The 27,942-nt window shown below is 36.4% G+C and overlaps 4 protein-coding genes across 7 annotated transcripts in view; all 4 read right to left on the bottom strand.

The window, feature by feature from the left end:
* The window catches only part of LOC135847388 (inactive dipeptidyl peptidase 10-like), a 601,135-nt gene that overhangs the window by 379,755 nt on the left and 193,438 nt on the right, over positions 1–27,942 (bottom strand). The gene's annotated exons all lie outside the window — the stretch shown is intronic.
* On the bottom strand, positions 973–7,021 carry LOC135847291 (uncharacterized). The gene is made up of 5 exons (XM_065366761.1): positions 6,888–7,021; positions 6,669–6,760; positions 6,550–6,582; positions 2,533–2,631; positions 973–2,435 (listed from the first exon to the last, which is right to left on the bottom strand). The coding sequence occupies exons 2-5, from the start codon at positions 6,712–6,714 to the stop codon at positions 1,093–1,095; spliced, it is 1,521 nt and encodes a 506-aa protein (XP_065222833.1). The 5' UTR covers positions 6,715–6,760; positions 6,888–7,021; the 3' UTR covers positions 973–1,092.
* Positions 13,144–15,998, bottom strand: LOC135847283 (uncharacterized). Its single transcript, XM_065366750.1, has 6 exons — positions 15,743–15,998; positions 15,597–15,659; positions 15,399–15,437; positions 14,591–15,307; positions 13,932–14,483; positions 13,144–13,853 (listed from the first exon to the last, which is right to left on the bottom strand). Exons 2-6 carry the CDS (start codon positions 15,643–15,645, stop codon positions 13,219–13,221), a joined length of 1,992 nt encoding a protein of 663 aa, XP_065222822.1. The 5' UTR covers positions 15,646–15,659; positions 15,743–15,998; the 3' UTR covers positions 13,144–13,218.
* Positions 17,214–23,179, bottom strand: LOC135847257 (uncharacterized). Of its 4 annotated transcripts, none has more exons than XM_065366733.1 (9): positions 23,044–23,179; positions 22,894–22,958; positions 22,725–22,766; positions 21,891–22,619; positions 20,280–20,333; positions 19,623–20,174; positions 18,960–19,514; positions 18,071–18,622; positions 17,214–17,954 (listed from the first exon to the last, which is right to left on the bottom strand). In XM_065366733.1, the coding sequence occupies exons 2-9, from the start codon at positions 22,940–22,942 to the stop codon at positions 17,317–17,319; spliced, it is 3,171 nt and encodes a 1,056-aa protein (XP_065222805.1). In that variant the 5' UTR covers positions 22,943–22,958; positions 23,044–23,179; the 3' UTR covers positions 17,214–17,316. The 4 variants fall into 4 exon arrangements, with proteins under 4 accessions (XP_065222805.1, XP_065222789.1, XP_065222813.1 ...); XM_065366717.1 differs by having other exon boundaries at positions 23,040–23,140; XM_065366741.1 differs by lacking the exon at positions 22,725–22,766.

Below are 27,942 nucleotides of genomic sequence, written 5' to 3'. Positions count from 1 at the left end.
CTTGAAATTAGGCTTGAAATTGAATAAATTCATCAAGTGAGGACCCTTCCCCCAAAAAACACCTTTCATTTTTATTAACAAAAATTAATTTTTTTTACTTTGAAAAAAAAGGAAAATAATTTCAATTTCCAAATGAATGGTCAAAAATGCAATATTATTTTAATTTCTCAAACTTTCCAAGCTTTCTTCAACTTTTAGCACCATATTACTAGAAAATTTTTTGATTAAGTGCCCTAAAACGATGTAAAAAGTGTACGGTTGGAGACAAAACTCAACTTCTCCTAACTTCAAACTGCCCAGGAACTCTTACGGCAACGCGTAGGGTAAAACAAACATGTGGGTCACTATCTTCTTGTTGGTACAAAAATATTAGACATATTACCTCGATATTTTATGTTACGATAAATGCTAGGGAGGTTTTTTGAGTTTTTCTCAAAAAGTTCGAAAATGGAGAAGTAGAGATTTGATTCTAGTGGCCTCACATATTAAATCCTATATATTGAAATTATGTCGGTTTTTTTGTTCCCACAAAATCTCAGTGGGTACTCAACCGATTTTCATAAAAGACCCCTCAATAGAAAGCTTGTGAAGTGTAGATTTGTAGGCTATTCTTGAAAGTTCGAAAAGTTTGGCCAAAAGCTCAAAAAGTTCAAGAAATCATTCCGTCCAATCACAACGCAGCATTCGGCATATTATAGGTACATATAATTCCCACGAGGTCTCATACTTAACCGATTTCCATAAAAGACCCCTCAATAGAAAGCTTGTGAAGTGTAGATTTGCATGCTATTCATGAAAGTTTGAAAAGTTTGATTAAAAGCTGAAAAAGCTTGAGAAATTATTTCGGCCAATCACAGCGCAACATTTGGTGATACCAATCTCCATTTCTTCTAGAATTTCTCTCGAGCCTATAAATATGCATGTAGTGAAGTACATAGGTACTTGTTTAATTTTTAAAAAATACCCAAGTGATTGTCATTTAAAACATGAAGTTTTATTGCATGTACTATACCTACACATGATAATTCTAATAAGTATTACAATATTGTTGTCATTCTTTCTACTTCCATGTCCTCTGATGATCGAAGTTCATTAAAAAATGACACACCGTTCTTTTCCAACGAAAAAATCGTTGGCATCGCACCAGGATTTGATAAATTTACCGTACATCGTGTACGCATGCGCGTCTACGAAGTTGTTGTTCCAAACTCCGTGAGGTTGCGAATCCTTTTCATCGTCGTATTCAAAGTAGGCTCTAGCGAATTTCCATATTTGTTTGCGAGATCCATCGGTATCTTGAAACAACCATATAGGAACTTTATACCCAAACGGAGTGTAAAAATGCCAAATTTGATCAATTGCTCCACCTTCAAATATCTTGATGTGAACTTCGTCTTGGTTTTTTCTCCAACTAAATAGGGTTGGACCTGACGGAGATTGGCGATTGTAACGTATATAATAACCAGGTCCTGACCAGATTTTGTCAAAAGGTTCTTTTAAACTGTCGATAAGGTTTTTGTTAATGGTTGCATCTGGCGTTGTAAAGTCGGGAATTTTAGACGGATAGGGTGCTCTGCTCAGCGGGGGATAATCTTTGGGGTTGAGAGTAGTATCTAGATCCGCGAGACTGTAATCTGCTCGAGACTTGGTAGATGATTTAATAGGACCTTGGTTCGAATCAGATGGCTTTTTGTTCGGCGTTACTGGACGTGGAGCAGGTGTTGTAGATTTTGATTTCGGCATTTCTGAACGTTTGGCTGAAATAGCTGTTATGTATTTGTTGATGATGTGACTGTTGACAAAGTCAGTAAGATCGTCTTCTTTCTCCACCGAGCTTTCTGTTTTTTTCTTTGATTTCAAGTATTCGTCGACTATTTTTCCCAATACGGAATTCCTCGTACTACGAACATCGTGTACCAGATGTTGGAAAGTATCTTCATCCGGAGCTTTCTCCAAAGCTTCGGTGAGAGACTTCTTGTAATCGATGTTTTTTGAAAATTTTCCGTTCATGAATGGTTGTAACTTGAGGTCGGTGTATTTTTTGGCGAGTTCCTTGTTGAATTTCCCATCAGCTTGGGGTATGGTGGTAGGAATAGCTTTAGCCTTGATGCGAATTTTTTGATACTGTTTAGGTAAAATGGATTTCAGCTCTTCTTTGGTTTCCTCTGACGATTTTGTTGATGTTTTTAATAGCTCTTTGACTTTTTCCGATAGTTTTGCGTCGACTTTGATGCCGGGTAAAACGAATCTGTTATCGAATTTGCGATTCCATAAGGCTACCAAAGAGGTATTTTCGGAAGGTTCGCACAAACAAGCAGTTTCATCGTCGCAGTGTCCGGTGCTTGGAGTACCGTATATGTTGCCGACAATTTGACAACCTGCGTCGCATCCTTGGGTGGTGAGTAGTGTACAGATGAGGCTTGGATGTATAGTCTCTGTGAAGAAAAATAACTCATTACCTATATACCTATCATAGAATTTGTTTTGACATAGGATAATAAACTGTTTATATTGAGGCATTTATGCCTGTACCTTCTTCTTCGTCATCCTTTTCTTCTTCATCTTCCTCCTTGTACACGTCTTCGTCTTCATCCAATTCGTCTTCGCTTTCCCCCGCGTCACTCACATCCTCTGAAATTGAATATTTCAAGATTTTCATTTATGAGAATAGTCAGAAGTGTTAGTTGCCAGTCAGACCTAGCAGTTGCCTACATGTAGCATATGAAGGGGCTACCTACACGGTATATTCACTTTTTCTGAAACGAGCCTTATTTTGGAAATTCAGGGTTGCCAATGTTAACAATTTAAATTTTTCAATATTGAAAATTTCAAATTTTTTCAAAACTGATTAGAGATTTGGATAGACATCAAGACGATCAAAAAATGATATTCATACTTTTTGCCTAACTCTAGACCTGGAAGGAGTATGAATTTTGCTCTCAAAAATATGAGAATCTTAAAACTAAAAGAAGAACTTCACAACCTATGGGACTTTTGAAAAATGTTTCCCAATTCCATGTACATCAAGGACAAATATAAACAAAAAAAGAAGGAATATTCAATTGCCATTACTGCAGAAAAAAAACTACAATGCAGGGGGAATACAAAACTCATCCAATAAAAACGGAACTATACGGAATATAATCAATGGTACCAAACATAAAGCTTGGATTGGTGATTTAATGAATAGAGTAACTAATGAGAAATTAGCCAATGATTTTAATAGATACTTCACCCACCTTCCCCAAGAAACCTCCAAAAAACCAAACTCTTCATATTACCTGCAAAGGTGCAAGGCTCCATATTCCTCTACCCCACTACACCTATTGAGGTGTGTAAAACCATAGAAAACCTAAACAGCTCTAAAGCAAAAGATATATACAACATAGATGTAAAGCTGATAAAGGATGTCAGATATGATATATCTGAGGTCCTCTTTAGGCTACAGTGGAGTCTCGATAACTCGAAGCTGAAGGGAGAAGGAGTTGACTTCGAGTTATCGGAGTTCGAGTTATAGAGGTTAATTTTTGGTATATTTCTAGTTGGCAAAGTTTTGAATTAGATGAGTGTCAGATGAATATGAGGCCACTAGAATCAAATCTCTACTTCTCCATTTTCGAACTTTTTGAGAAAAACGCAAAAAACCTCCCTAGCATTTATCGTAACATAAAATACCGAGGTAATATGTCTAATATTTTTGTACCAACAAGACAATAGTGACCCACATGTTTGTTTTACCCCACGCATTGCCGTAAGAGTTCCTTGGCAGTTTGAAGTTAGGAGAAGTTAAGTTTTGTCTCCAACCGTACACTTTTTACATCGTTTTAGGGCACTTAATCAAAAATTTTTCTAGTAATATGGTGCTAACAGTTGAAGAAAGCTTGGAAAGTTTGAGAAATTAAAATAATATTGCATTTTTGACCATTCATTTGGAAATTGAAATTATTTTCCTTTTTTTTCAAAGTAAAAAAAAATAATTTTTGTTAATAAAAATGAAAGGTGTTTTTTGGGGGAAGGGTCCTCACTTGATGAATTTATTCAATTTCAAGCCTAATTTCAAGGCATAACACTAGTGTTTCATTCGAAATCCGCCAGGTTCGTTTGAAAACTCAACTTCTCCATTAAAAAAGTAGAGTTTTGATTCTAACCCCTAACTTTACACGCTGTTTTACCATACTTCCTTGACCGAAATTCAAATGTTGACATTTTCATCAAATGCGGGACATGTTGTAGTATACCAAACCATGCTTAACTCATTTTCGAAAAAAAGTGGAGAAGTAGGCATTTGATTCTATAGGCCTCAATATGTATTCTTACAATGGCTAGGTACCTATCACAAACCTGCGTAAATAGATCGAAAAAATTAAAGTATGGAATGAGATTATACAATAGGTAACATTGAAGATAACCAATATGTGAATGTGAAAGAGTTTTGTATTAATGAGATTCGAATTTACAAGTGTTTTCAACTAGAAATTCGAGTTATAGAGGCAAAACGTTGGCAATGTTCAACTTACAGAGGTGTTTTCTTGTCTTTTTCAAAAATTTTACTTCGAGTTATCGGAGTTTTTGGACTTTTTATTTTGAGGTATAGACACTGTACCTGCGGGAAGACAACGAACTGGCAGCCATCTTGGCTGAATTACGTGTGTCATGCCAATTTACCCCGCTGGGTGCTTTTGGCTGCGCTGGTGTCAAATTCTTGAACGAAGTACCATGCAAACTGTGAAGTACAGCGTGCGCAGCCAAGAGCATCACTACCATCCCTCTTCCCCGTTGCCTGCAAACTGACTTACAGCGCAGCCAAAATCACCCAGCGGGAGAAATTGGCATGACACAAGATTTTACTACTGTCCCTTTTCCCCGTTACCTGCAGTTTGGTGTCTTACCCGGAGGGCACAGGTACAGTGTCTATATTTTGAGGTAAAGAAGTGAATTTTACATTGAGTCTTATGGAGAGTTGAAGGGAAACAGACTTTGCTTCGAGTTATCGGAGTTTTTGAGTTAACGGAGTTTGAGTTATCAAGACTCCACTGTACCTATTCAATGATTGTTTAGCACAAGGGGTCTTCCCAGACTGCTTAAAACATAGCATAACAACCCTAGTATATAAAAACAAAGGACAAAAAGATGACATATCAAATTTCAGGCCAATATCTATAATACCAGTCTTTGCCAAAATCTTTGAAAAAATCATCTATGTGAGAATTTCATCTTATGTCAACTCCAAAAACATTCTTAACCCAAATCAATTTGAATTTAGATCAAAACTTAGTACTTCAGATGCCATTTATGAACTAGTCAACACAATCTCTGATATGCTACAAAATACTGTAGACTCCCGATTATCTGATGTCAATTGGGGCGGAGAGGCATCAGATAACTAAAAAAGTCATGATAATCAATTTTTAATTTTTTACTGAAATTCAACGATTAAAAGTTGGGACATGAAAAGAGTATGATTAAAAACTTTAAAATTAAATACCCAGGTAACAGAAAAAATTCATACTCATGTTAGATATGAAAAAATAAACAACTCAATACATCAGGTTCGTCAATTTTTGGATCAAAAACAGTGCGTGTTGGTGATACTGTAACTTGCATTGCAATAGAAATGACTGTTCATGCTTAGTACATATTGTATTATACAAGACAAAAACTATAATTTGACATGAATTTGATCGAAAATTCAGCATTAATTGGATAAAAAAAACATCCGACTTTTTTTGGTCGGTTAATCGGATGACTTCGTATGCACTTTTTTGATTGGATAATTGATACATTGGATAATCATGGGTCGGATAATCGAGAGTCTACTGTAATGAAAAACGTATCAGTATATTTTGTGACCTCTCTAATGCTTTTGACAGAATAAAACCAAATATCCTTGTGGCTAAATTACAACATTATATGGTATTAGGGGTATCACCAAAAAACTTATAAAATCCTATCTAACCAATAGGACACAAAGAGTAAAACTAGTTTCCAAAGAAGGGATTGCTATATCTAACCCAGAAGACATTACCATGGGAGTACCACAAGGTTCAAACCTAGGGCCATACATCTTTCTGATGTATGTAAATGATTTTCCCCACTGCACCAAAAATAAAACTATACAATTTGCAGATGACACCACAGCAATTACAAAGGGATTCAACTGAACCCTAGCAGTTGAGGAGACTGAAAAAACCCTCCTACAAATACAGACTTGGTTCATAGTGAATGGCATGGAATTAAACCTTAATTTAGGCAAAAAGTAAGAATAACATTTTTTGATCGTCTTGATGTCCCCTGTCCAAATTGCTAATCAGTTTTGAAAAAATTTAAAATTTTCGGCAACCCTGAATTTCCAAAACAAGGCTCGTTTCAGAAAAAAGTGAATATACCGAGTAGGCAACCCCTTCATATGCTATATGTAGACAACCGCTCGATCCAACCGACGACCAACACTTCTGACCGTTCCTAGTCACCGTATCATTTTATTATTTATTCCTTTCGTGTGTTATTTTTTCGTGTTTAGGTGAAGAAGTAATTAAGACGTAATCTTACTTATGGCGACATTTCGAGAATATCCTGTTGAAGCTGTTTGAATAGTAAGTAAGCAATTGAATTAATTATGAATTGAGCGATCAATCTATTAGTTTCAACATAGGCTACTAATACATTACCAGAAATAACGCCCAATAACAGCGTCAGTAGTAAAAACGATTTCATTTTCGGTAATTTTGCAAATTAATAATTGTACGTTGTAGCGCGATGCCTGAAAAAAATGGAACAGTTATGTGAGATTATGGTATAGGTACCTACCTACTTTCGCACTGTGTGTGTGTTTCGAGTTTCGTTAATTTTCGCAAGTAGGCAGGTATTTGTATGAAAACAGTACTTACTTCTGTCACTGCTTGTACTGCAAACTTTTCGCGAAAAAAGTGTTGTCGAGTTAATGAAATTCAATGTTCGCACCTCAAGTATTTATAAGAGCTCCCAATGAGTAGATACCTAGTTGATTTGATGAGCAGTTGGTTGTCAAGGTGTTCAATAGGTGTTCTAATATTTTCTCAGTGCATTAATTTCCTTGCTGATTGATGATTGGCTTTGTAAGATGCCAAACGGCGATATGCTTCTTAATTGATGTCACCTTGAAGGCATTTTCTTGAGGTTTTTTTGCAAGTTTTGTTAAATTTATGGTGCCTCTGTAAATTTTGTCATGAAAGTCACTGCCTCGTTATAATGGCAATGTGATCGCTTGAATTAAGAAGCAAGGTGCCTGTTAGGTCGTAATAAAAAGGTATTGTACCTATATTTTTTGTTCAAAATTCTTTGAAAATTCATTTTTTCATAATAGGTACCTACATGCAATGAAACGTCAGTACAACACACTTGACAAATCGTGAGCGAACTTTAGAATTACCTACAACAAGTTCCGACTAGCATTGAAAAAAAACAATACCGATACAGTTGAATGTATTTTTTGTGTACCTAGGTTTTTGCTATAATCTACCTACCTATACGTATTTTGATGAAAACAATTTGAATTTATCGAGTTTCTGAAATTTGTTTGCTTACTTCTATATAAGAACCGGGACTCTAAAAACACTGCAAAAAAACCTGGAATACATTTTTGGAATTTGATTGATCGAGTTATTGGTAGGTATATGTAATTTACCAGAATTATTTCCCCCTCCATCTATACCTAGCCTTTCTATGGGACCTTTTGAACTGGAATTCTTCGATTTGGACGAAACCAAGCTAGATCCATCCTAATAGCCAAAATGTCAGATTCTGTCCTCAAGTTCATTTTTGGCAAATTTTTGAAAAAAAAAATTTTTAATTCAAAAAAGCTTCGTAAGGACTAACTTTTGGTACAATTTTTTGAGCGAAATGAACCAATGTGAACAATTTCTTCAATTCAACACCCACAGATCGATAACTATTAGTTTTGGGCCGTTTTGAATCCTCTAGTGACTTTTCAAATTTTCTCCAAACACTGTTCGAATCACTCTGAAATGGCAAAAAATGAATTTTAGGACGTGTAACTTTGGTCAGTGTTTATTACAGAAACCCTCTCGATCGTTTTCGGCGATTACTGCAAAAGTCCAGGAGTGCCAGTTTAAAAGTAAATTTTGAGCAATTTTACATAGGTAATTATTAGGTATGATCGCCTACCTATTGGTCTAAAATTCGCTTCAATTTGAAGGGTACCCCCGGATAAGATAGGCAAAATTCCCTTAACCTCAGATTTCGATGAAACTCACAGGGTATGTTTAGTACCCCCAAAAAATAATTTTGGGCCCATAGCCCGCTCCCCACCCCACCCCCCTCAGGCAGAGGGGCCAAAAAACGCGTTTTTCAGGGGGAAAATTCTGTATCAGCGCGTAATCAAGATGAATTGATTCTGTAAACGAATATAGTTAGAGAATACGAGGTCTGTCAAATAAGTTCCCGGACAGCTATTTTTTCGCGGGGTGTGGTAACACTGGTGTCCAACCGAGGTACGTACCATGTTCCCATATCTATCCACTAGTAGTGTTCGAAGTTTCAAGTCGATCGGTTAAGTTCTCGAGTTTTGGCGACATTTTTATCGAGGTGATATTCGAGCACGTGACGAAATGGAGCTCGACAAAAAAATCGACCAAAGAGTTTTGATGAGATTTCTCGTTAAAACAAACAAAGATATACGAGCTATGTTGTCGGCAGTGTTTGGTGATCGTATCCTGTGTTGTTAGAGTTTCTACGAGTGGATAGGGCGGTTCAGGGAGGGACGTACCTCGGTAGCAGATGATCCACGCGAAGGAAGGCCAGTCACAGCGCGCTCGAAAGAAAAAGTTGACGCGATCCGAACTGAAATCGAGGAAGACCGCTGGAAACCACTCGGAAACCACTCAGAGATGACGCTAGTAGTGTTGGAATATGAAAAAAAGTCGCACGGTGCCAGATCTGGCGAATAGGGGGGTGTTTGAGCACCGTTGTCCGATTTTGAGTCAAAAAATTGCTCTTGGTCCTTCACTGTGAGCCAGTTTTTGAGCCAAAATCGGACAACGGTGCTCGAACACCCCCCTTATTCGCCTGATCTGGCACCCTGTGACTTCTTTCTATTCGATGAAATCAAGGATTCGATGCGGGGGACTCATTTGGGCAGTGAGGAGGACATAAAAACGGAATCGGCGCGGCTCCTGAGGGCAATTCCGGAATCCGAATGGGCGAGGTGCTTCGAAATGTGGAAAAACCGTATGCGTCAGTGTGTAGCTGCGGAAGGGAATTACTTTGAAGGGGATCGCTGTTACAAATCTTAATTTTCAAAATAAATCATTTTTCTAGAAGGTGTCCGGGAACTTATTTGACACACCTCGTACATGGGCGTACCTCCCTGAATTTTTTCAGAATTTTTCATCGCATGGGGGGAGAAGGGGGGACAAAAGAAAACTTTAAATCAACATTACTCCGGAACGAAAAAACATACCAAAACGATTTTCTCGTCAAATATGTACGTATCTGTAGGTCTACTTTCTATAGAAGTCATCACCCGTCCATTTGGAGGGGTGGGTTGTAAAGGTATAGTAATATAATGCACACCTGAGAGATGGATAATTTACCCCTGGCTATTAGGTATTCTATTACCTTACTGAGAATAAGATGAGAACGCGTTGTACTTGAACAATTTATTCGTACCTTACAATACACAAATGTTAGATATTACAAATTGCCTTCTTCGACAGACAATATTATAATTAACACAGATTAATACACAAATAATAAAATCAAACACAATACACATAAAATAAGACACACAGGAAAATGATAATAAACTTAGACAGGGGCACGACACCTCGACGCACCAATAAACTTAGACACTGAGAGATAAACTAATACACGGACCACACTCTACACAATAGTACGAATGTAGTAACGGCTGCGGCACCGAGCACTGGACACATAGGTCCAGTACTTGACGCTTTCCAGTGCTACCACCACAAGGGTGGTAACTGTCCCTAATATCCCTTAACAGGACCGCGATATATCCCTCTCACAGGGTCAAGCTCAAAAGCTCAAAAAACTCTCAAAAAGCTACGTTTTTTGCGTTTTCCTCCAAAAATATGAAAAAATGGCGGAAATAGAAGAGAACCAAGTTGTTCAGCGTGAAATTTTACCTCAGAATTGTGTAATTGAAAATTCATTTATACCGCGTGATCGTAAAACTACATGCACAGAAGTATTTGTGCTTACATCAAGATAGCTGAAAGGGTATTCCTGGGTAAAATAGGTGAAATGCCCCTGTCCTCGGATTTCTGAAATTTTGATGAAACATTATTGGGTACCATTAAAAAAATGTCGGAGGCAAAAAATTTCCCTCCCACACCCCCTCCCTTGCTCATAATAGCGAAAAAAAGGGCCTTCTTCGGGGAGAAAAAAACCATGCTTCAACGAGTTTTGAAAAAAATCGGTATTCACTCAAAATACTTGAAGAAGATATGATTCTAGCAACTTGAATTTTTTTCAGAAATTGTTGGCCCCCCAGGGGAGAGATATTGACAAAAGAAAATTTGAAACCGCCGTATCTCCGAACCTATTCAAGCACATGAAATTTTTTTTCAAAAATGTATCTTCATGAGTAGGAGTACCATAATTGGTATTTTTTTCAAATTTTCCCTCCAGGTGGGCCATCTTCAAAAACTCAAAAAAAACTCAAAATTGTGTTTTCTGTGTCACGGCACCACCAAAATACTTAAGCTATCCATGATTTCGGATGCTGGTCTCCCAAAAACAATAGAAAATCAACTAAGTAACTTCTTTAAGGCTATTCTCATTTTTTGATGGAAAATGGTCAACTTTGGCCGGGGATTGTGCCAAAACTATTGGAACGGATTTTTCTAGGGTTTGATTTATTTTGCTCAAAAAACATTCAAAAGCAAGGATATGTTATGATATTTTTGATTTAGGATATTTAATGGCTATAATAGGGAATTGGACAGAGGTACTTTAGATGCTCCCATCTCTGTTGGAAAAGCAAAATTAGAAAATATGGCTACATACCCTCGATTTCATAGATGAAATATCAGTATTGATGAAAAAAATTGGAAGAAGTTTGAAAATTCACAGTCGCGGGATAAAAGCACGACTAAATACGTTCAATCGATTATACACAGTCTTACAAACAAATGATGAAAATAACGAACAAATTGGTTTCATATTTCGACCAGTTTTCGAATTAGAACGCTCTCCGTAGAGTATACCCTTAAGCTCCAATTTTTTGGTCATAGGCACCCCCTCTTCAAATTTTAGGGAGAAAGTAGACTGACAATATGGGTATCGTTATCATATGAACCGAACTCGCTGAACACGAATATGAAGTTTGATTCGCAGTTGGACCCTCCTAACAGCCAGATTTTTTAATGGTACCCAACAATGTTTCATCAAAATTTCAGAAATCCGAGGACATGGGCATTTCACCTATTTTACCCAGGAATATACCCTTTCAGCTATCTTGATGTAAGCACAGATACTTCTGCGCATGTAGTTTTACGATCACGCGGTATAAATGTTTCACGCTGAACAACTTGGTTCTCTTCGATTTCCGCCATTTGTCCATATTTTTGGAGAAAAACGTAAAAAACGTGGTTTTTTGAGCTTTTGAGCTCGACCCACCACTCCAAATGGCCGGGTGATGACTTCTATAGAAAGTAGACCTAAAGATACATATTTGACGAGAAAATCGTTTTGGTATGTTTTTTCGTTCCGGAGTAATGTCGATTTGAAGTTTTCTTTTGTCCCCCCCTTCTCCCCCCCATGCGATGAAAAATTCTGAAAAAATTCAGGGAGGTACGCCCATGTATTCTCTAACTATATTCGTTTACAGAATCAATTTATCTTGATTACGCGCTGATACAGAATCTTTCCCCCTGAAAAACGCGTTTTTTGGCCCCTCTGCCTGAGGGGGGGTGGGGTGGGGAGCGGGCTATGGGCCCAAAATTATTTTTTGGGGGTACTAAACATACCCTGTGAGTTTCATCGAAATCTGAGGTTGAGGGCATTTTGCCTATCTCATCCGGGGGTACCTACCCTTTAAAAAACTCTCAGAGAAGACCGACTTTTCGTAAAATAAAAATCTTTTACGAACGAATTGATCCATTTTTTTAAACATTCATTCGGGAAGGAATTGATTTGTTCAAGTGACTCGTTCGCGAACGAATCGATTCGTATAAGTGACTTGTTCGCGAGCGATTCGATTCATGAAAGTGACTCGTTCGCAAACGAATCGATTCGTACAAGTGACTCGTTCGCGAACGAATCGATTCGTATAAGTGACTCGTTCGCGAATGAATCGATTCGGACAAGTGACTCGTTCGCGAACGAATCGATTCGTACAAGTGACTCGTTCGCGAACGTATCGATTCATGTAAGTGACTCGTTCGCGAACGAATCGATTCGTACAAGTGACTCGTTCGCGAACGAATCGATTCATACAAGTGACTCGTTCGCGAACGAATCGATTTATATAAGTGATTTGTTCGCGAATGAATAGATTCATTTGATTCATTTACCAAGTTTTTGGGAAATCATTCACGAACGAATTGATTCATAAATTAAAGAATTGATCAATTCGTTGGCGAATGGTTCTTTCAAAAAATTGATCAATTAGTTCATGAATGATTCACCAAAAGTTGAGGGTCGTATTAGTACTTTGTAGGAATCGTGCAGGCCTAGTGAGATTGCAAGTTTCATCGAAATCGGTTCAGCCATTTTCTAGGTAATGAGTTTTAAAAAATCTCGAAAAAAAATTTTGTTGCTTGATAAACTTGAAAGCTTTGAGCTTTTGGAACTTGATGATGATGAGGATGAAATGTACGGCTATAGTAGTCTAGTTGTGACATTTAAAATTTAATCAAAATTGGTTCAGCCGTTCCTAGCTGCGAAATTTTTTAAATGAATTTTGTGCAAAGTCACCACATGAAGTAAGTATACTTATTGGAATATTGTCTGATTCGAATCGTTGCCCAAAAAGTAATCGAAACTGTAATTCTTTAGTCTTTTTAGTCTCTGGGGAGTTTTCATTTGCAAATACTTTCTTGATTGCAAATTTTAGATTTTACATAGATAATAGGTAAATATGTCTAGATATGAACACAAATCGGGAAAAAGTTTCAAAACAAGAATTCATAATTCATTTTATTTCGGGAAACAAGAAAAAAATCTCATTTGCGATGAGGTACACACATTTAAAAACTAGGATCGTTTCACTAGAGTTTTCCTGACACCTGCAGACGTGGTATCAGCCACACGTGTTTTTTTGCGCGCTACTGTGGATGATTTTTGAGAAGGTTTACTCTTATTTTCAATTCGATCAATTATAGTATTTATAATGGTATTATCGACCAAGAGAATTGTATAAATATCATCAGGAACTTCCACAATTCCAGAATTGGGTGTCTTCATTTTATTATCCTTCAAGAACTTGTTAAAAATGTTGCCCAAAGTTTTATTTTTAAGCTGAGTAATCTTGAAGTTGTACTCAGACACGAAATCTTTTTCATTTTTTGATTTTTCCAAAGCCTTTCGAAACTTTTGAACGTATTCTACATCCAACAAAGATTTACCAGATTCGGAGTTCAGTTTTTTATCCACATTCTCGGTGACGAACTTCACTAGAGCCTTTTCATTAAATTTACCATCTTTGACCCGCCTCACAGCAGGACGTTGGCTGTCGCTGATTTTTCTGCCTTTGAAGTTGTGGCAGTTGCAGATATCGTTGGAGTCGCAGACACCTTTTGACTGGAATTTCATCAATCTGGCGTATAAAACGCAAACATCATCGCAGACTTCATTTCCGAATAGGATACAGCTAAGGGATGGATTTACATCTATAGGTGCATAAATTTAGAAAAAAATAGTTGAGAAAATATTCAAAAATCTGTACTTAGCCTCAACTTTATACTAACCTTTATCAATTTCCTCTTTGGAATTCTCTTCGATTCGTTTAATTAATTCATTTACAATAAAATCATTGACACGGACGATTGGATCTTCATTTTCACTACCGACAGCAGTTCCAAAATCGGGTTTCTCCATTTTATTCTCATTAAAAAACTCGTTAAAAATATTCTGCAAATTTTCATTTTTAAGCTTTGTTACTTTGAAGGTGTAATCAAACGCGAAACCTTTTTCATTTTTAGAGTTTTCCAACGCATTCCTGAATTTCTCTTTGTATTTTACATCCAACAAGGATTTAGCTGATTCTGATTCCAGTTCATCGTCGAGACTTTCGGTGACGTATTCCTCAAGGAAACTTTCGTCAAATCTGCCATCTTTGGTACGCTGTACATTAGGAACTGTATCGCTGAGTTTACTATTTCTGTGGTTGTGACAAGTACAGATATTATTTTGATCGCAGACACCTTCTGATTTGAAGTTGAATAATTGACCAGTTAGGGTACATCCGATATGACAGGCTTCTTTTCCGAAAAGTAGACAGCTCAGGGATGGCTTTTCATCTGTATTATATTGTGAAATAAATTGAGTATATAGGTACATATATAATTGGTTATGGAAACAGGCCATAAAAATTGGTCCATCCAACTGCTTTGTAACATTTACTCACCTTTAAAAAAATTTTCTTCGGTCTGATTAATTAATTCATTTACAACAATATTTCCCACAATTCTATTGATTGGCTCGTGATCGGTAGGAATTTCGACCTTGGGTTTTTCCATATTATTCTCCTCGAAAAACTTTTCCAAAATATTCTCCAAATACGTATTTTTCAGTTGTTCTACTTTAAATGTGTAATTAAACATGGAACCTTTACACTGTTTATAGGTTTCCAATGTTTTTTTGAATATCTCTCTGTATTTCACGTCTAACAAAGCATTACCACACTCTGATTTCAGTTCTTCATCCAGTTTCTCACTGATGTATTTCTGAAGAGCCTCCTTATCAAATTTACCATCCTTAGTGTACCTGGCAGCAGGATTTTGACTATTTGTTTCAAGTATTGAAAACTGGTAAGGGCTGATGGCATATTCGAGTGATTGTTTCAATTCTTCGTTGGTTTTGAACATATTATTTCGGAATATTCCGAAAACATTATTATAAACCAGTTTGTTACGGCTGATGTTATCGAAAACGTATTCGGAATTGAATCTGTCTTTCCACAAATCACGAAATTCAGTCTTTCCTTGAGTCAGACAGGTACAGAGTTGGTTTGAGTCGCAGATACCTCGAGATTGGTAGTGGAACAATTGGCCCGTTATGACACATCCGATATTGCAGCCTTTGTTTCCATAAAGTAAGCAGCTCATGGATGGGTTTGATTCGACTATGAAAAGAAATTGGAAATGGTTTGTTAGAAAATATGCGAAAAATTGGTGCTGCTTGATTTAAAACATGTTCTAAGGTACATCACTGACCTTTCTCTTGATTTTCCATGTTTTCTCCATTTGATGAACCTAAGTAGTTTCAAAAAAATTAAAAATATTATCAAAACTCTGTTCTGATTTTATCTCATCAGACCTGATCAGATGAAATTAGATCTAGAAGACGTCCGGATCTGATTTGATCCAATCACTTTTTGCTGAAAGGTGGAAAAATCTCTTAAAACATTTTACCCAATATTAGGCCCAAAGCGAGCACGAACAGCGCGAATGATTTGTTCATTGTAGAGATGAAACCTATAAAAATATCGCGTACGTAAAAAATAGAAATTGAAAAAAAATTTTCAATCAAATGAGAACCATAAAAACTTGAATCTTACCCACTCAGCAAATAAAGTATGAAATACCGTTAGCTCAGTATAGTAAGTATAGCAGCAGAAAGTAAATACACGAAAGTTGAACTTCTGCTGAGAAAGAAAATCGTCGAGGTAAATGCCGATTTATATAGGTAGCCAGTTTTCGAAAAATTGTCATATCGCGAATTTCTAGGAAACAGCATGGTACCTGCATTTTGGATGGTAATTTGTACGCATTGACTAATTGCAACTGGCGTACAATTACTTCTAAAACATACCTTCATTAGACACTACACGATGTTCCTCTAGTTCAATAATATTAAGCCACTGTCAACGTATAACTGGTAGAAAAACTGAACACTTTATGTCAAATTTTCCCACTCGTTTTCAAAGGAAAACATCTGCCGACGACGCACGTTTTTCAAGTTCATTTAGGAAACATATAGGTAGAGAAATTTAAAATTACGTGGAAAAAAACTGTCGTTTCAACTCGTTCAAATAAACACGAGCTTTAATTTAAATTACCTATAATAACTATATCTTTACCCATGTGCCACCGTCATCGTTGTATGTACATTAGATAATTGCGACGGCGATGTGCAATGGGCCAAAAAATTTCTGGTCTGTCAATAATTTTCAGTGACTGCAATTATTTGTGGTTAAGTTCATCGAAAGACGAGCATAACAAATAGATTCCAAACTACCTCAAAAATTGGTAGACATTTTTTGAATACATTTTTAAAACGAGCCTCGGAATTGAAATTGAACTAAACTAGTAGGTACAAATGTATTTGAAAATCAATTCCACTATTTTCGAGATCCAATTGCATCAAATTATATAAGATTTGAATGAAATTGAATTTTAACCAAGTTCAGTGGAGGCCTTCATTTTGAGTCGAAAGACACTCAAAAAATATTTCAACTCCGGAGGTGTCATCGGTCTGGAATGGAAACATGGCCCTTCAAAGATGCAGCATTTTCAGATGAAATCGTGGTTTTTTCGCTTTAGCCTCTATCCAACCCGTTTTGGAAGAATTAATTTTGAAGTTCTGAATTTATTCGGTGAAGGAACTATTAAAATAAATCTGGGAACTGATTTTGAAGTTTTCGAACAGATGAGAATCAGAGTTTAATTTTGAACATGTGAACTTGGAATAGGTCAGTACACACTTAGGTAGAACAGAAAAATGAAGATAAATTTCAAAATCAAACATTTGAAGCGTTGAAAATTTTGAAATTCATGCTTGATAAGTAATTAAGTGCAGAATTGAAATCTTCCAAATGTAAATGTGAAGTTCTAATGTTCAAAATAATATCTATTATTTTGAAATTCATCCCAGAAGAAAAACAAAGTTTTTATTTGGTCTTTTTTATTTCAGGGATTCTCAATTGAACTAGGCATGGTACTTGATCACCAATTATAGATGTTAATGAATAGATTTGCTCACTGGTACCAAATAAATATTGCAAAGCTGTAAATAAGTCTAAAACCAAGTAATGCATCATTAATTTTATTTGGTAGTACATAAAGACTGCACATTTAACAGAGGAACCTGATCTGAGAAATCAGGTACTTGAATAAGTACATTCAAAAATAATTAAGGCTTCTTCGCAGCTTTCCGGATACCTGCAGACGCAGCTCGAGCTGCATGTCTATTTTTACCCTTAGTCATGAATGATTTTGGAGAAGCTTGATTCTGCTTCTCAATTCGATCAATCATTGTGTTAATGATAGTATTATCAACCCGGTCCATCAACCAATCATCTTCACCACTGATAATAGTTCCAAAATCAGGTTTCCGATTTTCCATCTTATTCTCCTTCAAAAACTCATTAAATATATTCTCCAGAATTTTATTCTTGAGCTGTGTAACTTTGAAGGTGTAATCAAACATAAAAGTGCCCTCATTTTTAGAGTTTTCCAAAGCCTTTCTGAACCTATCTTTGTACTTTATATTCAACAAAGATTGGCCAAGTTCTGATTTCAGTTTTCTATCCACATTCTCAGTGAGGTATTTCACAAGATCCTTTTCATTATACCTGCCTTTTTTGGTAGGCTTTATAGAAGGACGTTGGCTGTCACTGACTTGAGTGTCTTTTCGGTTGTAGCAGGTACAGATATTGTTGGAGTCGCAGTCACCACTTGATTGGAAGTTCAACAATCGACCGTGCATGACACAAATGCCATTGCAGACTTCTTTTCCAAAAAGTATACAGCTCATGGATGGATTTCCATCTGCAATATTGAAAAAAAAAATCAGTAATCTTACTTAGTTATGAAAACACAAAAACTGGAATTATTTAATTCACGACTATTTACAGGTAAGTATGTATGTAGTTAAATTTGATTACCTTTGTCTATCTCTGTGTTGCGCTTTGCATCTATTCGATCAATTACAGTATTTACAATGGTATTATCAACCAAAAGAAGTGTAATAGCTTCTTCAGGAAGTTCTGGGTTTGCAGCATCCGTTTTCTTAATTTTATTCTCCTTCAAAAACTTCTCAAACATATTCTCCAAAGTTTTGTTCTTAAGCTGAGTGATTTTGAAGTTGTACTCAGGCACAAAATTTTCTTCATCTTTAGCATTTTCCAAAGCCTCCTTAAACTTCTCTTCATAGTTCACATCCAACAAAAATTTACCAGATGATTTCAGATTTTCATCCACGCTCTCAGTGACATATTTCACAAGAGCGGTTTCATCAAATTTACCATCTGCGGTACGCTTTACATTGGGAAGTTGGCTGTCGCTGATCTTTCTGTCCCTGTGGTTGTAGCAGATACAGAGATTGTTGGAGTCACACATACCACGTGACTGGAAGTTCATCATGTTGGCATATAACACACATACACTGTTACAGATTTCATTTCCAAAAAGTAAACAGCTTATGGATGGATTTACATCTGTAAGGTACAAATTAAAACAGGGGGAAAAGCTGTATTTTTGGCAATGTGAAGTTATAAAAATAATATTTCCTAACCTGTAACTAAATGTGGGATGCACAAACATATGGAATACCTAGGTACCCACAAAAAAGTTTTAAAAAATATATATGTAGTTTGGCAATGTGTAATAGATGCATAGCCTGTAATTGGTGGGATGCTATCACCTCAGTCCAATAACCAATTGTAGGTATTATCATCATTCACTGAGACCAGCCAAAACATTAAGATAGCAAAAACTTTCTTGGGGGTCCTCAATATTTCTGCATACCACATACTGATCCCAAAATTTACTTACCTTTATCAATTTCCACATCAGAATTTTCTTCAATTCGATCAATCAATGTATTAAGCATAATAATATCAACCTGGAATATCAACCAATCTTCTTCAGCAGTGATAATAGTTCCAAAATCTGGTTTCTCCATCCTATTCTCCTTCAGAAACTCATTAAAAATATTGTCCAAAATTTTATTCTCAAGCTGTGTAACTTTGAAGGTGTAATCAAACAAAAAACCATCATCATTTTTAGAGTTTTCCAAGACCTTCCTAAACCTATCTTTGTATTTTATATTCAGCAAAGATTGGCCAAGTTCTGATTTCAGTTTTCTATCCACATTCTCAGTGATGTATTTCACAAGATCCTTTTCATTATATTGACCTTTTTCGGTAGGCTTTATAGAAGGGCGTTGGCTGTCACTGACTGGAGTGTCCTTTTGGTTGTAGCAGGTGCAGATATTGTTGGAGTCGCATTCACCGCTTGATTGGAAGTTCATCAATCGACCATATAAGACACAAATGCCATTACAGACTTCATTTCCAAAAAGTATACAGCCCATGGATGGATTTCCATCTACATATATTGAGAAAAAAAATCTGTAATCTTACTTAGTTATGAAAATACAAAACTTGGAATCATTTAATTCACAACTATTAGGTAAATGTAATTAAATTTAATTACCTTTGTCAATTTCCACTTTGCGATTTGCGTCAATTCGTTCAATTACAGTATTTACAATGGTATTATCAACCAAAAGAAGTGTAATAGCTTCTTCAGGAAGTTCTGGGTTTGCAGCATCCGTTTTCTTAATTTTATTCTCCTTCAAAAACTTCTCAAACATATTCTCCAAAGTTTTGTTCTTAAGCTGAGTGATTTTGAAGTTGTACTCAGGCACAAAATTTTCTTCATCTTTAGCATTTTCCAAAGCCTCCTTAAACTTCTCTTCATAGTTCACATCCAACAAAAATTTACCAGATGATTTCAGATTTTCATCCACGCTCTCAGTGACATATTTCACAAGAGCAGTTTCATCAAATTTACCATCTGCGGTACGCTTTACATTGGGAAGTTGGCTGTCGCTGATCTTTCTGTCCCTGTGGTTGTAGCAGATACAGAGATTGTTGGAGTCACACATACCACGAGACTGGAAGTTCATCATGTTGGCATATAACACACATACACTGTTACAAATTTCATTTCCAAAAAGTATACAGCTTATGGATGGATTCACATCTGTACATGTTTAGACAGGAAAAAAACAGTATTGTTGGTTATGACATCACAATAGAAATATTACGGTTGTTAATTCATAACTACCATTCCTTAAATTCTACCCACCTTTATCAATTTCCACATCAGAATTTTCTTCAATTTCATCATTTAATGTATCATCTACAACAAATTGTGTGGGAAAAATGATATTGTTGGTTATGAAAGAACAAGTAATTAATTTTGGTTATTTCATTCACAAACTATGTCAGATAAGGGAACCTCACGGGTGTGTAGTAACCTGAGAATCCCCTAGAATAGTCCAACACAAAATTTATTAGCAGCCCAATCGAAAAACTAGGAATCACGCAGGGATCAAGATATTTTAAAATTTCAATTTTTGGACAATTCCCTTAACCAGAAAATGGAAACAATTCTGGTCTGCACATCTAAAAAGGTCATTTTTTGACTACAACTACTGAATTACCTACCAATTTTTCTATAAATTTCCCACGATTGCAAAATGCAACTGTAGAGCCACAACATTCAGAATCATGTTTTCTAGTGACAAATTGAGTTATGTGGGATTTGCAGGACACGATTTCGAGTTTGTGTATTGGAAAGGGTACTTTGAGCTCAAAATTCTCCAAAATTTACCCAAAAAATGCTCGAAAAATGAGATTGCCTGGTATGTACCTTATAAGTTTGAGAGTCGTCTTTCCTGAACACAAGTCTTGTTTTCTTGAGTTGTTCGGAGCGATTTCGAGTCTGCGGATTTGAAAGGTTATTTTTGGACTAAAATTTTTCTAAAACATTGAACATAAATGGTCGAAAAGTGCAATTTTGGCGCGAAAATATTTGGAAATCATCATTTCTAATCGCAAGTCGACAAGAATCTGCCGCAATTTCGAGTCTGCGCACCCGAAATAATATTTTTCAGTGGCTCAAAATCTTTAAAAAATGGTTCAAACTTGTGGAAAAAGGCAATTGGGGAGTCACAACATTCGGAATCGACTGAAATTTTCAAAAAATCTCCCAGAAATGATATAAAAGTGTGATTAGGGAGTCACAACTCTGGGAATCGTGTTTCATAACCACAAGTCGAGTTTCCCAGGGTTTGGGTTCGATTTCGATTCAGCTGATCCGAAAAGATAATTTCTCGAGATCAGAATTTTCAAAAAACTGACAAATAATTGTGGGAAAATGCGACTGGGGAGATACAACTTTGGTAATCATATTTTCTTGTCATAAGTGGAGTGGTTTTGGGGGTTTGGGCGTGATTTTGAGTCTGTACATCGAATTTTCAAAAAATTGCCCAAAAATTGGGGGAAATGCTATTGAGAAGCTGCATCCTTGCGAATGATCTTCGCAGCCCAATCGCATTTTTCAGTCATTTTTCGGTAACCTTTTGAAGATTTTTAGGGCAAAAAAATGCCTTAAGAATGGGTCTTCTTAATTTTTAACGTTTGATAAGTAAGTATACCTATCCCGGAAATTATTATTTTGCTATTGTTGGCACTTTTTTCAATTTTTTATTGACGAAATACCTACGCTTAAAATCAAAATTTTGGACCCTTATGAAACCTTTGATTTCACTATTGGGTAGGTAACTATAAATTTTCTGATGGAATACTCCAATAGAGTTCTCTGAGAAGAATTGAGCCAAATTGGTTACTGCAATTTCGTCAGGACCCTCTTGCCCCTTCCCCGTAAATAGGTATGTATCTTTGAATTGCCTACCTGAAAGAATTTCTTCATTGGAATTCTTTTGAATTTGATTAATCAATTCACTCACTACAATATTGCCGACGATTGTATTGATTTTGTCGCTATTGATAGGAATCTGTATTTCGGGTTTTTCCATATTTTCCTTTCGGAAAAACTCTTCTAAAATCCTCTTCATGTATATATTTTTCAGTTGTTGTACTTTGAATGTGTAATTATACACGGTAGCTTTACACGATTTGTCTTTTTCCAACGCCTTCGTGAATATCTCTTTGTATTTCACATCCAACAAAGATTTACCAGGCAGTGATTTCAGTTCTTCGTCCAGTTTCTTACTGATGTATTTTCGAAGAGCTACCGTATCAAATTTGCCATTCTTTGTGTACTTAGCAGCGGGAATTCGGTCGTTTGTTTCAAGTAATGAAAACTGGTAAGGGCTGATGGCAGAGTTGAGTGACTGTTTCAATTCTTCGTTGGTTTCGAACAAATTACTCCGGAATATTCCGAAAACCTTGCTGTAGTCGCGTTTGCTACGACGGATGGTATCGAAAACGTAATCGGAGTTGAATCTTTGTTGCCATAATTCATGAAATGTGGCTTGTTTGTGATTGTGACAATTACAAACTTGGTTTGAGTCACAGATACCGCGAGAAGTGAAGTTGAATAGTTCTCCTGTTATGGAACATTCCATATGGCATCCTTCTTTTCCAAAAAGTAAACAGCTCAAGCTTGGGTTTGATTCGACTGTGAATAAAATTGAAAATTTTTGGTTAAAATCTTAAAAAAAAAAAAAAAAAACAACGGTTCTAGATGTTTGTTTTAAACCAAATGCTAAGTTACATCACTGACTTTTATCTTTGATTTTCAGCAAGTTTTCTGCAATTGATGAACCTATGAAGTTTCAAAAAAAAAAAAAAAATTACCAATAGATCGAACACAGTCAAGTTAGATCCGAGATTAAATAAAATAATTTTCCGCTGGGGGAGAAAACTTCATCAATAAAGACTAGAAACGTTACCCAAAATTAGGCCCAAAGTGAGCACGAGCAGCGCAAATGTTAGATTCATTGTTACGATGAAACCTCTGAAAATATCACGAAAAGAATGAACTGAAAAAAATTGTGAATCGAAAAAAAAAATGAAACAATAAGATAGTGAAACACACCTACCTACGAGTACTGAACAAATATGGATTCCGAGCATGAAATTCTTCTGTTAGCTCGGTAAATATGATGAGCAAAAACTACCTACACGATAAAGTTGAAGTTTTTTTTCGAGAATGAAAATCCATAAAGCGAATGCTGATTTATATAGGCAGCTATGGAATAATTTGTCGCCTTGCAAAGTCTTAAAAACATCTGTTCATCGTTAGATGGCCACGTTCTTGAAGTGCATTTTCTGTATGATACATAATTTCTAATACAGTACCTACTAATTGTAAGTGACATTCATTACCAAAATTCCTAATACACATCATACCTACCTTCATTAGACGGTCGGTAAAATACTTTTCTGGTTCATTACAAATACATAAGGACTTTGAAATGTTAAGATAATATTCGTGAAGTAGAAAAACTCGTATCGAAATGGCAAATTTTTCCACTCATTTTCAAAAGGAAACAACTGTTGTAGGTTCATTTTTCAAGTTCATTTAGGAATTATGGTGACATTCAAAATTTCCTGGAAAAACTATCGTTTCAATTCGTCGAAATAACCACGAGCTTGAATTTCAACGTGCGTACATCTTCGCATGCCATCGACGAGGTTGTAGGTAGATGTCTATTAAGGGCGGTGTAACAGGCCAAAAATTTCTTAATTTTTAATTATTTTCAGCTAATTTGAGCTCGCCAGTTCATCGTAATACGAACACGTCAAATGATTCTGAACTCTCCAGTGAGGCACTTCTGATGTACTTACAGTATACCTACTCGTACGTATGTACTAGGTAGGTACTTGAGTAGTCAAAAAATTGGATTTTTTTCAAACTAATTGAAAATTATATTGAACAGGTCCTCGAAATTGAACAAAAATACAAAATCTGCTTGAATGGATTGATATCTTCATTCTATGGTAGGTAAATATTCGTGAATACTTATCTAGCTAAAATCATGAATTATCTTTTCTTTCGGACTTCCATCAATTTTTATCAGACAGGGACCAGAATACAACAGAAAATAGTCTAAGGGCCTGCATAAGGATCTATTGTAACCCCCCCCCCCCGCCGATCCTCTGAAAAGACTTTTTTTTAAAGGGAAGTCCTAAGGAATATTTCTAGTCCTTGTCCTCGAAAAAAAAAAGGCCCTACTCACAAAATGGCGGCCATTTTGATTGACAGATCAGTCGAAATCGCAGAGTTTGCGTTCCAACACAAGACTTGCACGCAATTTTTTAAACCGTACAAAAGTAGATCGAAAGAGTGGGCAAACATTTATCACCTGTCAAAATTTCAAGTGCTAAAGTGCATTTTTTAATTTTTGGTGAATTTTTGAAAATAAAATTAAGGTCAAAAATGAGGGGAAAAATCAAAATCTTACAAAATTGACGTAGAAAGCTGAAATTTGAGATACACCCTATTTTCGGTCTGTCAAATTGATTGGAAATGGTTTCAGACCATTTGGAGTACTTCTGAAGCCTCCAGTAGATTTTTGAAACTTGTAATTTCCACAAAATCTCATCAAATACAGTTGAAAAGCCGAAATTCATTCCGCAAACTAATTTCATTACGTTACGAAGTCGACCGCAGGTGGATTTCAAATCGTTTTGGAGTCTCCAGCGACTTTTGAAAATTACTGGAGCCTCCAGTAGATTTCTGAAACTTGAATTTTCCACAAAATCTCATCAATAGAGATAGAAAGCTGAGCTTCACTCTACACTCCAATTTTAGCACTCTCTGAAGACTACTTCAGGTGGACTAAAGTCATTTTGGAGCTCCCAGCAATTTTTTGAAAATTTCTGGAGTCTCCAGTAGATTTTTGAAATTTGGAATTCCCACAAAATGTCATCGAATAGAGTTGGAAAGCCGAAATTCATTCTGCAAACTAATATCAATACGTTGCGAAGTCAACTGCAGGTGAATTTAAAGTCGTTTTGGAGTCTCCAGCGAATTTTTGAAAATCGCTGGAGCCTCCAGTAGATTTCTGAAACTTGAAATTTTCACAAAATTTCATCAAATGGAGACGGAAAGTCAAAATTTACTCTACACTCCGTTTTTAGCACTCTCTGAAGACGCCTAGATGGCTTCAAGTAATTTTGGAGCCTCCAGCGACTTTTTGAAAATTCCTGGAGCCTGCAGAAGATTTTGAAAATTTTAAAGCTTTAACTTTTCACAAAATTTCATCAAATGCAGTTGGTAGGCTGAGCTTTATTCTGCAAGCTAATTTTAATATGCTATGAAGACGACTGCAGGTGGATCTCAAGTAGTTTTAGAGCTTCCAGCGACTTTTTAGAAAGCACTGGAGCCTCCAGTAGATTTCTGAAACTTGAAATTTTTACAAAATTTCATCAAATCGAGATGGAAAGCTGAAACTTATTCTGCACAGTACGTGCTTGTGTTAATTCGGACAAATTTTTTGGCATTTTTTAAAAAGCTGAAGTTTCTCAAAATGTGTGCAATCCACTTCGGAATAATGCCAAAAATAGGGTGTCAACTGAATATTATCCATCTTACTTCAAATGGAGGCGAAGGGGTGAATTTTTTAAATTTTCAAATAAGCATGAAATCGATGCACAAAAATTTCTTTCAAGCTGAAATAGGGGACCCTGTCCCAAGACGGCGCACTTTTTTTCCGAAACCTGATACTTCTCATCTATTCAACCAAAATAAACAAAAATTTGATGGAAGGTCACTCACACTATCTACTACTTACTTACCACAAAAGTCTTGTATTGGGCATTTGGTTTCAAATCCTCGTCTTAATGCGCCGTCTTAGGAATGGGTAGTTGTTAAAATTGAGATGCATAGTAAATATCCGTTTTCTAACTGCATTTGAGTTTACAAATTCTGCTGAGACTCCAGGAATTTCCAAAAAGTCGCTGGAGGCTCCAAAATGGCTTGAACTCACCTGAAGTCGCCTTCAGAGAGTGTTAAAATTGGAGTGCAGAGTAAATTTCGGCTTTCCATCTCCATTTGATGAAATTTTGTGAAAATTTCAATTTTCAGAAATCTACTGGAGGCTCCAGCAATTTTCAAAAATTCGCTGGAGACTCCAAAACGACTTTAAATTCACCTGCAGTAGACTTCGTAACGCATTGAAATTAGTTCGCAGAATAAAATTCGGCTTTCGCAACTCTATTTGAAGAGTCCAGGGAAAGAACCAGGTAAGTCACTTTTTCAAACTTCTGAGTTACGGCGTTTTGAAGTATCAGAAGGCTCCAATTTTGTAGCGAATTTGAATTTCATCAAGGTAATGACTGGAAATACATCACACAACATCCCACAAACACAACTTGAGGCATTGTAGGAAAAAAATGAAGAGATGAGCCAGTCACGACTTGAAAAGTCACTGTTTTCGTGAAAAATCAAGCAAAAAATCAAAAAATCAGTGTTCCGCAACAACTTGAATTCGATGAAAATCGATTATTATGATGACATAATGAAAAATATTGTATTCTAAATAGTTAACGATGTTGAAATTTTCTTCCTGTCGCCTCACATTTCGTCTCGGCTCATTTTTCTCTTCTCCTCTTTTTTTAAAGGCCATTTTAACCACGAAAAATCGATTTTTTTCAAAATGTAAATGGACTACATTTTTCTACTCCTCAGTGTGAATTTAATTCAACCCTAAACTCATTTTTGAAAAAAAGTGACTTACCTGGTTCTTTCCCTGGACTCTTCATTTGATGAAATTTTGTGGGAATTTCAAGTTTCAAAAATCTATTGGAGGCTCCAGAACTACTCTAAACAGTCTGAAACAGTTTCCAATCGACTTGTCAGACCGAAAATAGGATATATCCCAAATTTGAGCTGTCTAGGTCAATTTGATAGGATTTTGATTTTTTCCTCATTTTTGGCCTAAATTTGATTTTCAAAAATTCGCCAAAAATCAAAAAACGCACCTTAGCACTTGAAATTTTGACAGGTGATGAATTTTTGCCTGCTCTTTCGATCTACTCGTACCTTCGTACGGTTTAAAAAATGTTGTGCAAGTCCTGTGTTAGAATGCAAACTTTGCGATTTCGACCGACCTGTCAATCAAAATGGCCGCTATTTTGTGAGTAGGGCCATGGTTTTTTTGAGGAGAAGGGCTAGAAATGTTCCTTAGGACTCCCTCTTTAAGAAAAAAGTTGTCCCGGCTTGGTGGATCTGCAGGGGGATGCAATAGATCTTCATGCGGGCCCTCCGATTAATAGGTAACCAGGGTTGCTTTCACATTGACAATTAAAATGGAACATTCACAATTTCAAATTGGAAATTCTTGAAAATATTCAACTTCTATAGTTAATGTGAATGCCCCCCCCCCCCGAAAAAACCCTTGTAGTGGGAGAAAAATATTTTTATCCGTCACCTACACTGGGAGAAATTTACATACGAAAAGTTCAGTCACCTTAATGGGAGAACATTTTCCTGCCTCCTAGTTGGGAGGAAAATTCTCATTCGCCATAGCAGCAGAATATTTTTCTACCCCCTAAGTGACAGATTTTCGATCATTTTAGTGACCAATTATGACGTCAGTGACCAAGCCGCGACAATTTAAACTTCCTACTCAGTGGTGGTGGCGCTTACGTCCAATTATAATCAAGAAATTATCGAACATAGCCGATTATACTCGATTACATCATCATTTTTTAGGTGGTGGCGCCAAGCTGTCCACCACTCCCGCGATAACAACCAATAAAAAACCAGTTCAACACGAATATTGCCGAGTATAATCGAACATGATGTAATTCTAGCGCCAGCCGCGAAAGATAGCGCCGCTAGAAGCGTTGAGCAGGTGCGCCACTGACTGCATACGTTCCCCCACCCAATTTCTCGTAAAAAGCGCAGTTATAAAAGCTCTGATCCGAGACAATTTAGGTAGGACTGCAGACATCGACGCCACCAAGTATAGATCCAACTTTACTTCCATCTC

This window comes from Planococcus citri, chromosome 1, assembly GCF_950023065.1.
Source record: "Planococcus citri chromosome 1, ihPlaCitr1.1, whole genome shotgun sequence".
Lineage (NCBI taxonomy): Eukaryota > Metazoa > Arthropoda > Insecta > Hemiptera > Pseudococcidae > Planococcus > Planococcus citri.
The sequence above is the reverse complement of the archived record's forward strand: the minus strand, read 5'-3'. Positions and strand labels throughout refer to the sequence as shown.

Bases quoted from the DNA above. Each gene is read 5' to 3' on its own strand.
- LOC135847291 (XM_065366761.1), bottom strand. From the start codon at position 6,714: ATGAAATCGTTTTTACTACTGACGCTGTTATTGGGCGTTATTTCTG. The intron at 2,632-6,549 runs GTAAGATTACGT...ATTCAATTTCAG, and splicing joins TTCTCGAAATGTCGCCATAA to AGGATGTGAGTGACGCGGGG. The intron at 2,436-2,532 runs GTACAGGCATAA...TTTTCTTCACAG, and splicing joins AAAGGATGACGAAGAAGAAG to AGACTATACATCCAAGCCTC.
- LOC135847283 (XM_065366750.1), bottom strand. From the start codon at position 15,645: ATGAACAAATCATTCGCGCTGTTCGTGCTCGCTTTGGGCCTAATATTG. The intron at 15,308-15,398 runs GTCAGTGATGTA...TTCTTTTCATAG, and splicing joins CATGGAAAATCAAGAGAAAG to TCGAATCAAACCCATCCATG. The intron at 13,854-13,931 runs GTTAGTATAAAG...ATGCACCTATAG, and splicing joins CAAAGAGGAAATTGATAAAG to ATGTAAATCCATCCCTTAGC.
- LOC135847257 (XM_065366717.1), bottom strand. From the start codon at position 23,077: ATGCTCGGAATCCATATTTGTTCAGTACTCGTAGGTAG. The intron at 22,767-22,893 runs GTAACGTTTCTA...GAAACTTCATAG, and splicing joins CACTTTGGGCCTAATTTTGG to GTTCATCAATTGCAGAAAAC. The intron at 20,175-20,279 runs GTGGGTAGAATT...AAACATGTACAG, and splicing joins TGATGTGGAAATTGATAAAG to ATGTGAATCCATCCATAAGC.